General features: G+C 66.6%; 2 protein-coding genes across 7 annotated transcripts; one reads left to right on the top strand and one right to left on the bottom strand.

Moving 5' to 3' along the window:
• Positions 1-129: 129 nt before the first annotated feature.
• ZNF142 (zinc finger protein 142) lies at positions 130-10,200 on the bottom strand. Of its 4 annotated transcripts, none has more exons than XM_083842707.1 (9): positions 10,043-10,200; positions 8,422-8,753; positions 7,602-8,201; positions 7,257-7,514; positions 6,146-6,958; positions 5,733-5,910; positions 1,928-5,138; positions 1,064-1,169; positions 130-709 (listed from the first exon to the last, which is right to left on the bottom strand). In XM_083842707.1, exons 2-9 carry the CDS (start codon positions 8,708-8,710, stop codon positions 219-221), a joined length of 5,946 nt encoding a protein of 1,981 aa, XP_083698833.1. In that variant the 5' UTR covers positions 8,711-8,753; positions 10,043-10,200; the 3' UTR covers positions 130-218. The 4 variants fall into 4 exon arrangements, with proteins under 4 accessions (XP_083698833.1, XP_083698834.1, XP_083698831.1 ...); XM_083842708.1 differs by having other exon boundaries at positions 7,257-7,511; XM_083842705.1 differs by having other exon boundaries at positions 7,257-8,201.
• Positions 10,201-10,213: 13 nt separating this feature from the next.
• On the top strand, positions 10,214-13,492 carry BCS1L (BCS1 homolog, ubiquinol-cytochrome c reductase complex chaperone). Of its 3 annotated transcripts, none has more exons than XM_083842738.1 (8): positions 10,214-10,257; positions 10,568-10,944; positions 11,126-11,265; positions 11,351-11,545; positions 11,741-11,804; positions 12,164-12,333; positions 12,431-12,564; positions 12,823-13,492. In XM_083842738.1, exons 2-8 carry the CDS (start codon positions 10,625-10,627, stop codon positions 13,318-13,320), a joined length of 1,521 nt encoding a protein of 506 aa, XP_083698864.1. In that variant the 5' UTR covers positions 10,214-10,257; positions 10,568-10,624; the 3' UTR covers positions 13,321-13,492. The 3 variants fall into 3 exon arrangements, with proteins under 3 accessions (XP_083698864.1, XP_083698865.1, XP_083698866.1); XM_083842739.1 differs by having other exon boundaries at positions 10,233-10,299; XM_083842740.1 differs by lacking the exon at positions 10,214-10,257 and having other exon boundaries at positions 10,306-10,944; positions 12,447-12,564.
• Positions 13,493-13,978: the final 486 nt, after the last annotated feature.

The following is a 13,978-nucleotide window of genomic DNA, read 5'->3' as shown; positions in this document are numbered from 1 at the left end:
CCCAGGGCCTGCTCCTAGGCAGCCACGTGCACCAGGAGAGGCTTCCAGCTGGAGCTGTCCCATAGCTCCCAGCCCCCTACTCCCCAGCGCAGCAGCCAGGAGGACCCAAACCAGCCCAGAGCAAGAGGATTAAAAGGAGCTGAGAGATCCCTTTTATACAGTCGCATATCTTACATCCCATATACATATATGCCTATACACACACGTCCATCTCCCCCTCACGGCAAGGCGCCGTCCTTCCCCGGGGGGCACCCTCCTTCCAGCTCCGGCACGGGGCGCCCCGCGGCCGGGCTCTCCCTCTGCACGGCGTGGAGGTGGACGGTGGGCGTGCTGGGGTCCTTGCCCACCCCCTCGGCGGCCCCGCGCTCGGGGTGGTGCCGCTGGATGTGTTTGATGACCTGGAACTTCTGCTTGGCCTTGTAGGGGCAGTAGCGGCAGAAGAAGGGGTGCTCGTTGGTGTGGGTGAGGTAGTGGTGGCGCAGGCCGGCCGCCCAGCGGAAGGCCCGCCCGCAGGCGTTGCAGACGTAGGGCTTCTCCTCGCTGTGCTTCTTCAGGTGGGTCTTGAGGAGGAAGCGGGTCTTGAAGGCCTTGCCGCACTGCTCGCAGATGAAGGAGCGCGCCTCGCGGTGCCGCGTCTCCTTGTGCACCCGCAGCGCGTCCGCCCGGTTGGTGCAGTACTCGCACTCGTCACAGCGGTACGGCTTCAGCCCTGCGGTGGCGGGGACAGAGATGGGCGCCAGCGTCTCCACCCCGCAGCACCTCTGCGGGTCTCTCCGTCCCCAGGGACCCTCCCCACACCCCCTCCTTGGTTCTGGGAAGGTACAGCCCGCCTGCACCCCTGCAGGCACCCCGAGACCCCCCCATTTCTGTACCACCCCACCTTTCCTCCCACCACTCTTCCCAGCGCTGGAACACGGCCCCAGGGCATTGTCCCCAACCCAGCAGCACTCGGGGACGTGCTGAGCCACTTCTGCAGGGTGCCCGGCCGCCGGAGCTGGGGGCTGTGCGTCCCCACGGCCCCCCCTTGCCAGCAGGGCTGGCGGTGCCCCGTGGCCACACTCACCCGTGTGCTTCGTCATGTGGTACTTGAGCTGATTCACCCACTTGCACTTGTAGCCGCAGTCCGGGCAGAGGTATTTCCGCTCCTCCTTGTGGATCCGCATGTGGTACTGGGCAGATGGACACGGGGCACCGTCAGGACGAGGCCGTGCCGCCTGCCCTGGGGGCATGCGGGGCTCTGGGATGCCAGCAAGGGGCTCACGGGGAGGACTGACATCTCAGAAACTGCGAGTGGCCAGGAGGGCTATCTGGTGGCCCGGGGTTCCACTGAAGGGTCCGGATGAGACCCTGGTACTGCTGAGGTTGCTCTGTCCCAGCCTGTGGAGGCCACAGGCTTTTCTTCCTACGTCTGGCGTTTAGGACTAAGTCCAGGTTAAAAAAGAGCCCGACAGAGCAGAGTGCCTCACAGCGGCCTTGCCCAGGAGGCCCTCGAGGGCTCCAGCACAGCCTGGCCATTAAAAAAGTCGATACTTCTTTTAGCAAAGACAGGCCATTTTCCTTCCATTACCCCACGCCCGGCTCTCTTGTTCTAGGAAAGGCCCTTTACTGTGTGGGAGGATGCTAATCACCTGCAAAGCAGAGCAGAAAGAGCATGCAGACACCGTCCCCTAGTGCCACGCTGCCCTGAACGGGTACCTCCTCCAGAAATGGAGGCTGCCCCGCCATGGGGGCACGGCCACGCGCACTCAGAGGTGCCAGCGGGGAAGAGAAATGAACTCAGCCAGGCGCTGAGTTTCTCCTCGAGTCTTGCTTTGCTAACCCCCCTGCCCCTTTATTTGCAGCAGCAGGAGGCGGGGTGTAGGTCAGAACCATATTCTTCCCCAAACCTCCGTGTCTGTACCCCCCCCACCCCGAGCAGGGCGCTCACCTTGAGGCGCGAGGGGTCGGCACAGGCGTACTTGCAGAGGTGGCACTTGTAGGGCTTTTCTCCGGTGTGGATGCGGATGTGCCAGGTGATCTTCTGCCTGTTCTTGGTGCTGTACTCGCAGTCCGAGCACTTGTAGACGCGGGTGCCCCCGTGGCCCTTCACGTGCTGGTCGAAGACGAGCTGGTGGCGGCAGGCGAAGTCGCAGAAGGGGCAGCGCAGGGGCTTGTCCTGGGGGGCGGCGGGCTCGTGGCTCTCCACGTAGTGCCGCACCAGCTGCTGCCGCTCCTTGGCGGCAAAGCTGCACAGCTCGCAGCGGTGCCCGAAGTGCTGCCTCTTGTGCTCCTCCAGCGCGTCCCGGCTGGGGAAGGTCTCCTTGCAGGTGCCGCACTCCAGGTGCGGGTGCTGCTTCTGCACGTGGCACTTGAGCGTGGCCTCGCTGTGGCAGACGAAGCCGCAACGCGGGCAGCCGTAGGCCACCTTCTCCTCGTGCCGCCGCAGGACGTGCTGCTTGAGGGCCGTCTCGGAGCTGAAGCGGGCCTCGCAGCGGGAGCAGCCGAAGTTGAGCTCGCCGCGGTGGCAGCTGTTGACGTGGCGGGTGATGTCGTTCTGCAGGTAGCTGCTGTAGTCGCAGAGCGGGCAGAAGTGGGTGGGCGTCTTCTCGTGCACCCGCAGGCGGTGGATGCGCAGCTTGGAGTTGGTGCCGAAGGTCTGGCTGCAGCTGCCGCAGGCGATGCGCCCCACGCCGGTGTGCAGGGACTGGTGGGCCTCCAGGCGGTACCGCCGCGTGGTGCTGAACTCGCAGTAGCGGCACTGGTGGGGCTTCACCCCCTCGTGCTTGATGCGCACGTGCTGCCGCAGGCAGCGGGCCTGCTTGCAGGTGAACTCGCACTGGCGGCACTGCAGCTGCGGCCGCTTGCTGTAGTGCTTGCGGTGCAGCTTGCGGTGCAGCCTCAAGGCTTTGGCCGCCTTGGAGGTGAAGGGGCAGGAGGCGCAGCGGAACTCGCCCAGCGCCACGCAGCCCCGCTTCTTGTGCGTCCTCATGGCCCGCTCCTGGTGGCAGGTGAAGGGGCAGGTGGGGCAGGAGAGGCGCCTCCGCTTGTGCAGCGCGGCTTTCGGGGCGGGCTGCCCCGTCTCAACGCTGGCCGAGTCTCCCCCGGGGATTTGGGTGCTTTGGGGTCCGTCCTCCTCGGGAGGCGCGAGGTGCTTCTCAGCACGGTGGCTCTTCAGGGCCCGCTGGGAGCGAAAGGCCTCGGGGCACTGCGAGCACCAGAACTGCTCCAGGCTCCGGCACCCGTCCTCCACGTGGGAGGTGATGGTGGAGATGCGGGAGCACACGAAGGAGCAGGCGTTGCAGTGCAGCTTCCCCCCCTCCAGCCGGTATTTCTCGGGGGGCTTCCCAGGCTGGGAGGGACAAGCGGCTCCACTTGGCTCAGCCCCGTCCCCTCGCTGCGAAAGCTCTTCTGTCACCTCCCTGCTGTCACCCAGGAGGGACTTCTCTGGAGAAGGACAGCCCGGTGCCCGTTCCCCAGCCGAGGGACTGTCTGATGCCTGCATTTTATCAGCCAGCACTCCAGCTTCCCAGGGAGGGTCAGGATGTCCTGACTCCTCCGTGCCTCCCCTGTCGCTCTCTGCTGTTTCTGTACCGTTGTCACCTAGCTGGCCAGCAGGCTGCTGCAAGCCAGGTGGATCCTGAACAGTCGGCTTGAGGATCTTGTTCTTCTTCAGGAGGACCGGGCACTTTTTGAGGAGGTGGGTGTTGAGCCCCCTTTGCTGCTTAAAGGTGGCGCCGCACTCACAGCACACCAGCGGGGCCCGGCGGCTCTGGCAGCTGGCTTTGGAGTGCAGGGACAGGGACTTCTCCTTACGGGTTATGTAGGAGCATTTCTCACACTTAAAGACCTGGCTCTCCGACTGCACCACCAGCATCTGCACCCTGCCCTCCAGCACCAGCGTCTCCGCCTGCTCCTTGTCCTGCTTCCGTAGCGCCTTCAGCACCGACTCCGAGCCGCTCCTGGTGTCGTCGCTGGAGGCGGCCGCATCGCCTGGGACGGGTGGGTGGCTCTGCTCAGAGGTCTTCAGCACGCTGAACCAGGCCTCTGGCAGCTCAGCTGGACCGGTCTCTCTCATCTCCGTGCCTGTGACCAGCGTGCAGGGGGCTGAACAAGACCCCTCGAGGTGGCCCACGGCCTCCCTGACGCTGTCTTTTTCCCGGCTGGCCCCTGGTGCGACGCTGCCCTCCAGCCTCGCCTCCTCATCCTCACGGACATCTGCCTCCTCTTCCTTGTAGTCCGGGACGTCTTCAAGTGCACTGTCGTTGTCCTCCAAGCCGAGGTGATCCCGGGAACCCAGCATCTCGTAGGCTGCAGGAGGCTCCTTGCAGCTCAGCATTTCCACGCTCTCCGGCTGCGCCGCGCACGCACCTCCAGTCAAGTGCTCCAGGATGGGGTCAGACGAGACGTTCAGCGTCTCTAAGCGCAACGTGCAGCTCTCTGCCTCTTCCCCAGCAGCAGCAAGCTCAGCTGAGCCCGCGGCAGCACCACTCTGCAGGCAGGCATCTCTCAGGGCGTCGCCGGTGACTGGGCAGCTCTGCTCCCCCTCGCCCGTAGCTCTCTGCACCTTGCTGCTGTCCTCTGGCAGCGCTGTGTCCTGCCCAAGAAGGGGCACCACGAACACTTGCTGGTAGCCCTCCTCCCCCTGGGACTCCAGCTGGGATGGCTTTGCCTTCGCCCACTGCTCCTTGCCAGAGAGGGGGGAGCTGGCGTCCACACGCAGGGCCGCACCGAGCTCACAGCCAAGCAGCGCCTCGGAGGAGGAGATCTCCAGCTCCTTGCTGGCATAGTTTTCCAGCCAGTCCTTATCGCCAGGCACGTAGCCGTGAATCTTGCGTTTGTGGAAGAAGAGGCTGGTGTTGCTGAAGGTGCAGTAAGAGCAGAGGGCGCAGCGGAACTCCTTCTGCTTGGTGTGCTTGCAGTTCTCGTGGTTCAGCAGCGCCTGCTTGTACTTGGTCTGGTAGGCGCAGTACCGGCACTGGAAGGTGGGCACCTGGTAGTTCTGCGAGTGCTTTGCCTGCACGTGCTTCTGGAGCTCGTACTTGCGCTTGCAGGCGAAGCCGCACACCTCGCAGATCAGGCTCTTGCCCTGGTGCCGCAGCTTGTGGCTGCTCAGCTGGTCAGCACGGTGGCACCGGTACGAGCACTGGTTGCACTGGTACCTGCGGGGAGAGCAGAATCGGTCAGGCGACGTGGGGAACTGGGGCAGGCTGAGCCCTGTCGGACACACGCAGCTCGGCTTCCCCGTCCCAGAATCCCGGGGAAGGGGCACCGTTTGGTTTGCTGGATCTGACCCTTGCGATCCGGGCAGCTCTAACCACCAGCAGTTCCTCCCCGCTGCATCCCGTGGCGCTGCTGGCGCTCCACATCCCCAGCCTGGGGACAGGAGTCCCTGGGCATCCCAGCAAGCAGCTGGGTCAAAGGACAGTAAGGTGGTAATACAGGAGTAAAAACACGTTTTGGCGGAGCCCCGCACAAACCCAAGCTGCCCTCGGCCCACGAGCTTCAGCAGAGCGCGTGAACCCGAGCTCAGAACTGCAGCAACGTGGTGGTGGTGCGAGACACCAGAGAGAGCTTTGCCTCCACAGCACCGTGCTGGCAGCAGCTGCAAGCTCAGACCGCGTTTATCACGTGCCAAACAGAGCAGGCAGTTGCCACTCCCAGGTACGGGGGAGGCTGGCACCCAACGCAGCCCCTGGAGCAGGATTTGGGGAGCCCTAACAATGCTGCCAGGCCAGGCGGCCCGGGGGCAGTACCGGAGATCACCGGTGTGCTTGCGCATGTGGACGCTCAGGTAGTGCTTCCACTTGGTGATGTATCCGCACTCGGTGCACATGAAGTTCTTGTCGTCGGAGTGGGTCAGCATGTGCTTGGACAGGTAGCTCACGTCGCGGCACGTGAAGTCGCACAGCTCGCACTTGTGAGGTTTCTCTCCTGCAGGGGACACAGAAGCGTTCTCGGTGCAATGGCAGGACAAGGCAGCGCTGCGGGGGAAATCAGCTCAGGAGGTCAGGGTAACGGCAGGGGCGGGGACGGGGCCACGGCTTCGGCCCAACAACCGAGCACTGCTGGGTGCCAGAGGCACCACTGGGACCCAGAAATCCTGACCCAGCCCTCTCTGGCCTCCGCGTCCTGGCTCAGCTTCGGGCGCCCCGCCGCAGATACCCACCCGTGTGCAGCAGCATGTGCCGGATGAGCACGCGCTTGTGCGCGGTGGCGAAGGCACACTCGCTGCACTTGTGGATCTTCTCGTTGGCGTGCATCTTGCCCACGTGGTCGTGGAACTCCACGGGGTTGAAGGTGGCGTAGGGACAGAAGCTGCACTGGAGCTGCTCGCTGCCCGGGTGCCCCTGCTTCTTGTGCTTGCGGAAAACGTGCTTGTTGGAGCAGATGAAGTCGCACTGCTGGCAGTGGAAGGCGTAGTGGGTTTTCCGGTGAGCCTCCATGGCCTCGGCCGTGCCGAAGAGCAGCGAGCAGGCGTGGTACTTGCACTCCACCGCCTTGATGCCGTGAGCGTCCTTGAGGTGGCGGACAAACTCCTTGCGGTCTTCCGCGGAGTAGTCGCAGCCCCCCTGGAAGCAGCTCAGCCTCTTGGGCTCGGCTTTGTGGGTCTTCAGGTGCTCCTTGAGGGCCTGGCTGAGGCGAAACTTCTCCTCGCAGACCGGGCAGGAGTAGACGTCGGAGTAGAAGTTGGAGATGTCCTCGTGCATGCTGGCCATGTGGCGGTTGAGGGCGTTCTTCTCCACCGAGCTGTAGTGGCAGAGCGGGCAGCGGTGGGCCTTCTCGCCCGCCTCGCGCATCATGTGGATCTTCAGCTTGCTCTTGCTGGTGAAGAACTTGTGGCAGTTGGGGCACTGCAGGCTGGGGTCGGGGAAGTGCAGGTGGAGGTGCTCCACCAGGTGCGTGCGCTTCTTGAAGCACCGCTTGCATTCGGGGCACATGTGGGTTTTGTAGAGGTACTCGGAGCCCTCCGCGACGTCCCCTGCGAGCGAGGAGAAGATGGAGAAGACGAGCAGAGGCAGACGTTCCCTCCCTGACCCCGCCGCGCTGGGCTGAATCACACAGCAGCCAGGGACCTGCAGGGGCTGTCCCCATCCTGAGCCACCGGCACGGTTTGGGTGGGCTCGAGCGGCCCAGCACAGCCTAAATCAGACCTGCCCGCGTGCCTCTGCTCCCCAGAGCCAGGCAGGCCCTGCTTCTGCCTAAGCCTTGGAAAAATCATCTTGCTCGTTCATAAACAAAAGGCCCGAGCAGCTCCCAGCACGGCCCCACGGTCGTACCTTTGAAATACTGTGCCCGGGGCAACTTGGCTTTCTCAGGAGCCTCTTTCCCACCCTCTTTTTCCTCGCCTTCACAGGGGCTCTCTCTGTTCTCCTCCAGAGACTCGTCCCCACCGCTGTCCGAGTCTTCTTCTCCACCCGATGCCTTCAGCTCCTCCAGGGAGCCCTCCTCAGCACCCGAGGGCTTTGCTGGCCTGATTTCTTCCGCCGTGGCTTCCCAGCCAGGGTGGCAATTCCCTGCTTCCTCCTGCCCTCCTGCTTCAGGGGAGAAAGACAGAGATCGCCACGCTGCAGTGGGAGGCAGCCGCCAGCCGGGGTGCCCCTCCACCCCAAAGCGAGCCGTACCTGCAGGCAGCCCGCAGCGGGGTTTGAGGGGGGCGCTGCCCGCTGCAGGCACCTCCGCGCCGTGCCCCTTCCTGTGCCGCCAGAAGAGCTTGGCGTTGGCCGTGACGAAGTCGCAGCGGGCGCAGTGGAAGGGGAAGTGGCTGCGGCGGTGCTGCTCCATGGCCGGGCGGCTGGGGAAGAGCAGGGGGCAGGCTCGGTAGGCGCAGGAGACGGGGGAAGCCCCGTGCAGGCGGCGCAGGTGGCCGCGCAGCTGCTTGCGGTCCTCCGTGGCGAAGCAGCAGCCCTTCTGCGGGCAGGGCAGGGCTCCCCGCGGGCCGCGGTGGGTCTTGAAGTGCTCCTTCAGCTCGCCGGGCTGCCCGAACGCCTCCCGGCAGACGGGGCACGGCAGGCGGTCAGCAGCGGAGCCCTGCGGCGTGCTCGCTCCCGGCGGCTCCGAGCCCGGCGGCTCGCGCTGGCCCTCGCGGGCGGGCACCCCGGGGAGCTGCAGGTGCTCCGGCGGTGGCAGCAGCGGGCAGCGGTGCCGGGACAGCAGGGAGGCCTCCGGGAAGCTCTGGCCACAGCTCTGGCAGAAATACAGCTCCACCACTTTGACCAGCACCCCTGCGCGGGGCGAGGGGGGCGGCGTGAGGAAGGGCTCCCGCCAGGCCCCGAGCTCGGACTGGCCGTTCAGTTCCAGCTCCGGGCGAGGGGACAGAACCCTAACGCCACGAATTACAGCTCGGGGAGCCGCAGCCCACCCCCTGCCCCGGCTATCCCGGGGGGCACACAGCCCCATCTCCACCCCCACCCCGGTCCCCACCGCCCGCCCCGCGCCCAGTACCGGCGGCGCCGGCGGCGTCGCTCAGCGTCACGTTGCCAGCCACGGCCTCGATGAAGATTTCCACGTCGCCTCCTTCGGCGTGAGCCCCTTCCCCGGGCATCGACGCCTCCGCCAGCAGCAGCTCCTGGCTCGCCGCCGCCGTCGGGGGAGCCCCGTCCGGGCTGCTGCCGGCTGCAGGGGGGCTTCCCGCGGCCCCCGCTGCCCGTCCCGGGGCGGGCAGGAGCAGCTGGGAGCACAGGGCCTCCATCTCCTCGCCCGCAGCCTCGGGGGCGGCCGCTTCCGCGCTCATCGCCCCTTACCCGCCGCCGGTGCCGGGCAGGGGGGGTCTGGGGCTGGAAGAGAAGGAACAGAACAATGGGGGGGGGGGGGGCAGCTCTGTGAGGGGCCCGCACCCGGCCCCAAGAGCCTGGGAGCACCGCGGGGGCTCAGCCCTGGCACCGAGCCCACGCCTCAATCCCATGCCCCAGTGCCCCCCGGTACATCCCAGTGCCCCCCGGTACATCCCAGTGCCCCCCGGTTCCCTTCCAACACCCCAGTGCCCCCCATTCCCCCCCAATACCCCCGTGCTCCCCAGTACATCCCAGTATCCCCCGGTTCCTCCAGTACATCCCAGTGTCCCCCAGTATATGCCAGTGCTCCCCAGTTCCCCCCCAATGCCCCAGTTCCCCCACTACATCCCAGTGTCCCCCAGTTCCCCCCAGTATATCCCAGTGCCCCCCAACACCCCAGTACCCTCCAGTACCCCCCCAACGCCACAGTGCCCCCCAGTACATTCCAGGGCCCCCCAGTACCCTCCCAATACCCCAGTGCCCCCCAGTACATCCCAGTGCCCCCCAGTTCTCCCCCAATGTCCCAGTGCCCCCCAGAACATCCCCAACACCCCAGTGCCCCCAGTGCCCCCAAGTACCTCCCAGTGCCCCCCAGTACCTCCCAGTGCCCCCCAGTTCTCCCCCAATGTCCCAGTGCCCCCCAGTACATCCCCAACACCCCAGTGCCCCCAGTGCCCCCCAGTACCTCCCAGTGCCCCCCAGTACCTCCCAGTGCCCCCCAGTTCTCCCCCAATGTCCCAGTGCCCCCCAGTACATCCCCAACACCCCAGTGCCCCCAGTGCCCCCCAGTACCTCCCAGTGCCCCCCAGTACATCCCAGTGCCCCCCAGTTCTCCCCCAATGTCCCAGTGCCCCCCAGTACATCCCCAACACCCCAGTGCCCCCCAGTACCTCCCAGTGCCCCCCAGTTCTCCCCCAATGTCCCAGTGCCCCCCAGTACATCCCCAACACCCCAGTGCCCCCAGTGCCCCCCAGTACCTCCCAGTGTCCCCCAGTACCTCCCAGTGCCCCCCAGTTCTCCCCCAATGTCCCAGTGCCCCCCAGTACATCCCCAACACCCCAGTGCCCCCAGTGCCCCCCAGTACATCCCAGTGCCCCCCAGTGCCCCCCAGTACCTCCCAGTGCCCCCCAGTTCTCTCCCAATGTCCCAGTGCCCCCCAGTTCCCCCCCCCACGTCCCCATCTCCCCCCCCCAACACCCCAGTGCCCCCCAGCGCTCCCAGTACCCCCCCCAGCGCTCCCAGTACCTTCCCCCACTGCCCCCAGTGCTCCCAGTCCCCCCCCCCAGCGCCACCTGCGAGCCCAGCAGGCCGCATCTCTATGGCACCACCCCGCAGCCCAGAGCGCCGCCCTTTGTCGCGCGGCCGGCGGGGCCGCTCTACCCCGGCGCCGCCGCTCAGCCCGGCTGCGCTCTATGGTGCGCGCCGGGGGCCGGCCGGAAGCGGCGGCGGCGGCGCCGGAAGTCGGGGGGGGTGTGAGTGGAGGGGAACCATAGAGAGCGGCGGGCGGGTGAGGGGCGGCGGCGGGGGTCCGCGGGGTGATTTTAAGGGGGTAAATTTAGGGGATAAATTTAAATAGTGGCGTTGTTCGGTGCCTTGTAGGGGAGTAAGGAGCGAAGCAGGGCGAAAGTAGGGGCTGGTGTGGCCGCGGTAGGCAGCGGGTGCGCCCTGAGGGCCTCCCCCTGAGCGGGGCCTGCTGCCTGCCCCCGGGCCCGGGGCGCCTCACGGGGACGGGCCGCGGGCTGCTCCGCCCGGCCCCTGCTGCCCTGCGCCGCTGCCCCGTCACCCGGCGCTTCCCTTCCCTGCCTCTGCCCGCACAGGTCTGCTCACAAGCCTCTGAGGCGATGCTGTGGGAGGCAGCCCCTTAGCCCCGCGCCATGCCGCTCGCCGACTTCGTTGTGGCGCTCAAGGACAACCCGTACTTCGGGGCCGGGTTCGGCCTGGTCGGCGTGGGCACGGCCCTGGCCCTAGCGCGGAAGGGGGCTCAGTTCGGCCTGGTGGCTTTCAGGCGCCATTGTATGATCACCCTGGAGGTGCCCAGCAAGGATAAGAGCTACCACTGGCTGCTGAACTGGATCTCGCACCACGCCAAGCACACGCAGCACCTGAGCGTCGAGACGTCGTACCTGCAGCACGAGAGCGGGCGCGTCAGCACCAAGTTCGACTTCGTCCCCAGCCCCGGGAACCATTTCATCTGGTAAGGGAGAGCTTCGTCTGGTAAGGAGAGAGGGAAAGGCAGTCTGGGGACTCGCCATCGTTTTGGCAAGGAGAATCCAATCCGGGGGGGCCCGTGGAGGCAGCAGGTCAAGTGCTGGGAGCGAGCCAAGGCTTGTGGCGGGCGGTGGGCTCTGTCCCCCAGCCCCGTCCTCTTGCCCCAGGTATCGGAGGAAGTGGATTCGCATCGAGCGCAGCCGGGAGAAGCAGATGATCGACCTGCACACGGGAACCCCCTGGGAGTCTGTCACCTTCACGGCGCTGGGCACCGACCGGGAGATCTTCTTCAACATCCTGCAGGAAGGTCTGTGGGAGGCTTCCTGGAGAAGCCCGGGGCTTCGCGGGAGAGCCTGCTCGCTGCCAGCTGTGCCCTCTGCCTCTCTCTGCAGCCCGGGAGCTGGCTCTGCAGCAGCAGGAGGGGAGGACGATCATGTACACGGCCATGGGGGCGGAGTGGCGGCAGTTCGGCTTCCCCCGCCGCCGGCGGCCTCTCAGCTCCGTGGTGCTGGAGGAAGGCGTGTCGGAGAGGCTGGTGCAGGACGTGAAGGAGTTCATCGACAACCCCAAGTGGTACAGCGAGAGAGGCAAGGCTCCCTTTGTGCCCTGCCCGGCGCGCCTTCTCACCCTCTGCAGGCACGGCTGTGGGCTGCGAAGCCCCTTGTGAGAGCTGCAGAGAGATGTTCTGCTTCTTGCCTTCCCCTGGTGCATCCCTCGCATGGTTCTGAGGGAGAGGGCTCGGAGCAACCCAGCAGCTTCCCAAAAGGACCCTGTCTTCCTAGGGATCCCGTACCGAAGAGGCTACCTGCTGTATGGCCCTCCCGGCTGCGGGAAGAGCAGCTTCATGTGAGTATTGCCAGCTGGGCAACAGCCGCCTTTGCCCGCTGCCTCTCCTGAGGCGCAGCAGCCCCTGGTCTGAGGGTTGCATGGGCTGGGGGTTGAAATGCAGCAGGGCAGGAGCAGGCTGCGCGTCCTGCGCTGCGCCAGGCGTGAGCATTCGCACCGCTGGCACTGTTACGGGTCAGGGTGACAGCGCTGCGCGCCCTCGCTCCGCACGAGCAGGGCTCACACCCGCTGCCGTATCCGATCCCCGCTGGGGGGGATGCCGGCGGGCAGGGAGAGCCCGTTCCGCAGCCTGCCCTGCCTCCCCCCGCGCCGGGCTCTCTCTCGCCTGGGTTCACCACCGTGGTTTGCGTCCTTCCCAGCACAGCCCTGGCCGGGGAGCTGCAGTACAGCATCTGCCTGCTGAGCCTCAGCGACCGCAGCCTCTCCGACGACCGCCTCAACCACCTCCTGAGCGTGGCGCCGCAGCAGAGCATCATCCTCCTGGAGGACGTGGACGCTGCCTTCGTCAGCCGGGACCTCGCTGCTGAGAGTGAGCGGTGTCCCTGCTCCCGGGGCGGGCGGCGGGGGGGAAATTTGCCCCAGGGGTGTCAGCGGGGACCGGGAGCGGCAGGTGGAGGCGATCGCAGACATCTCTGTCCCCAGACCCTGCCGTGTACCAAGGCATGGGGCGCCTCACCTTCAGCGGCCTCCTCAACGCCCTGGATGGCGTGGCCTCCGCGGAGGCCAGGATCGTCTTCATGACCACCAACTACGTGGACAGGTCAGAGCCGCCCCCTGGGAGGGGGGCGTGGGGAAACCTTCCTCCTGGTAGCCCGCTTGGTGACCTTTACGGAGGGCTGCGTGCAACCCAGCGTGAAAACTGGGTTCTTTGGGGGTTCCTTTCGCACCTCGGTCCCCGGGGACAAACCTGCTCCCCTCCTGCCTGCGCTGGCACGAAGCGGGGGGGGGCTTCCCGCCGGGCCCCTCGTGCGGATCCCCTGGGGTCAGGCCGCTGAGGCGGCCCCGTGTCTCTCGGCAGGCTGGACCCAGCCCTGGTGCGGCCGGGCCGCGTGGACCTCAGGCAGTACGTGGGGCACTGCTCCCGCCGGCAGCTCGCCCGCATGTTCCAGCGCTTCTACCCCGAGCAGCCCCCGGCCGCAGCCGAGCGCTTCGCCGAGCGGGCGCTGGGGGTCTGCGAGCAGCTCAGCGCCGCCCAGGTGCAGGGCCACTTCATGCTCTACAAGGCGGACCCCGGCGGAGCCGTCGAAAACGTGGGCTCCATGCTGCAGTGAGCGGGGTGAGCCCTGCCCTGCCACGCCACGAGGCCTGGGACGAGGAGCGGAGCGGCCTGGGGACGCCGGGGGGCTGCCCGGGTCTCCGCTCGCCTCTACCTCCCCGAAACCCCGGTGTTTTATTAACACGGAGCCACCAGCCCTGCAGCGGGGCCGGCGGAGCGGTGCTGCTGCACGGACCCCGCTCGCCTCCCTCGTGCCGGGACTGTGAGACGCCGCCGGGGCTTCTGGCTGTGAAACCGTAACGCATCCACCCCCAGGCAGGGGGTGAGAGCCCTGAAGGGAACTTCCCCGGGGCAGGACGCGGGGGTGACGTGCCGCTGGAGAGAGCTGCTGGTCTTTGAAGGGAGAGCAGCAGTTCAGTGATCTGTGAACGTTCTCAGTGAAGCATACAACATGGCTCTTGGCTCTCCCGTCCCTTTGCTTCCGCGTGCGTGCTGCCGAGCGGCAGCTTTGTCCCTCTGTCACTTGCCCCACAATCCAGCTGCTGGCCCGCAGTCCTGCTGGCCCCGGCTAGCGAGCACCTGGCGACCACCTCGCAGTTCTGGAGGCCGGGGACGTGGCGAGGGAGAAGCGGAGGGCTGTGTTAGGTGGGTCCCCGACCCCGAGAGCACAGGCAGCCACACGTCACTCTGCTTGCTTTTAATAGTGGTAGTGCTACAAGCCCCGGGCAGTGCCTTCCTGCCCAGCCCGGGGCGTTTTTGCCAGCTGAGCCTCACAACAGCCCTGTGAGGTAGGTCAGTGACAGCACGGCCCCATGCCAGGGGCAGGGATGCCGGCAGGCACCAAGCGAGGAGCCTCGGCGCAGGCTCCGTTCCTCCCCCGTCCCCAAACGCCCACCCTGACAAACCCAGAGATGGCTGCTGCTCCCAGCGATCTCAGACCCACAGCACCCCAAACTCC

This window comes from Anser anser (assembly GCF_964211835.1).
Source record: "Anser anser genome assembly, chromosome: 6".
NCBI lineage: Eukaryota > Metazoa > Chordata > Aves > Anseriformes > Anatidae > Anser > Anser anser.
Note: the sequence above shows the minus strand (reverse complement) of the source record. Positions and strands in the feature narration are given on the sequence as shown.

Excerpts from the sequence above, each read along its gene's own strand:
- ZNF142 (XM_083842705.1), bottom strand. The coding sequence starts at position 8,710 with ATGAGCGCGGAAGCGGCCGCCCCCGAGGCTGCGGGCGAGGAGATGGAG. Across the intron at positions 5,911-6,145 it reads GCACATGCTGCTGCACACGG|GAGAGAAACCTCACAAGTGC; the intron begins GTGGGTATCTGC and ends TGTCCCCTGCAG. Across the intron at positions 1,170-1,927 it reads CCGACCCCTCGCGCCTCAAG|TACCACATGCGGATCCACAA; the intron begins GTGAGCGCCCTG and ends CCATCTGCCCAG.
- BCS1L (XM_083842738.1), top strand. The coding sequence starts at position 10,625 with ATGCCGCTCGCCGACTTCGTTGTGGCGCTCAAGGACAACCCGTACTTC. Across the intron at positions 12,334-12,430 it reads CCGGGACCTCGCTGCTGAGA|ACATCTCTGTCCCCAGACCC; the intron begins GTGAGCGGTGTC and ends AGGCGATCGCAG. Across the intron at positions 12,565-12,822 it reads ACCACCAACTACGTGGACAG|GCTGGACCCAGCCCTGGTGC; the intron begins GTCAGAGCCGCC and ends GTCTCTCGGCAG.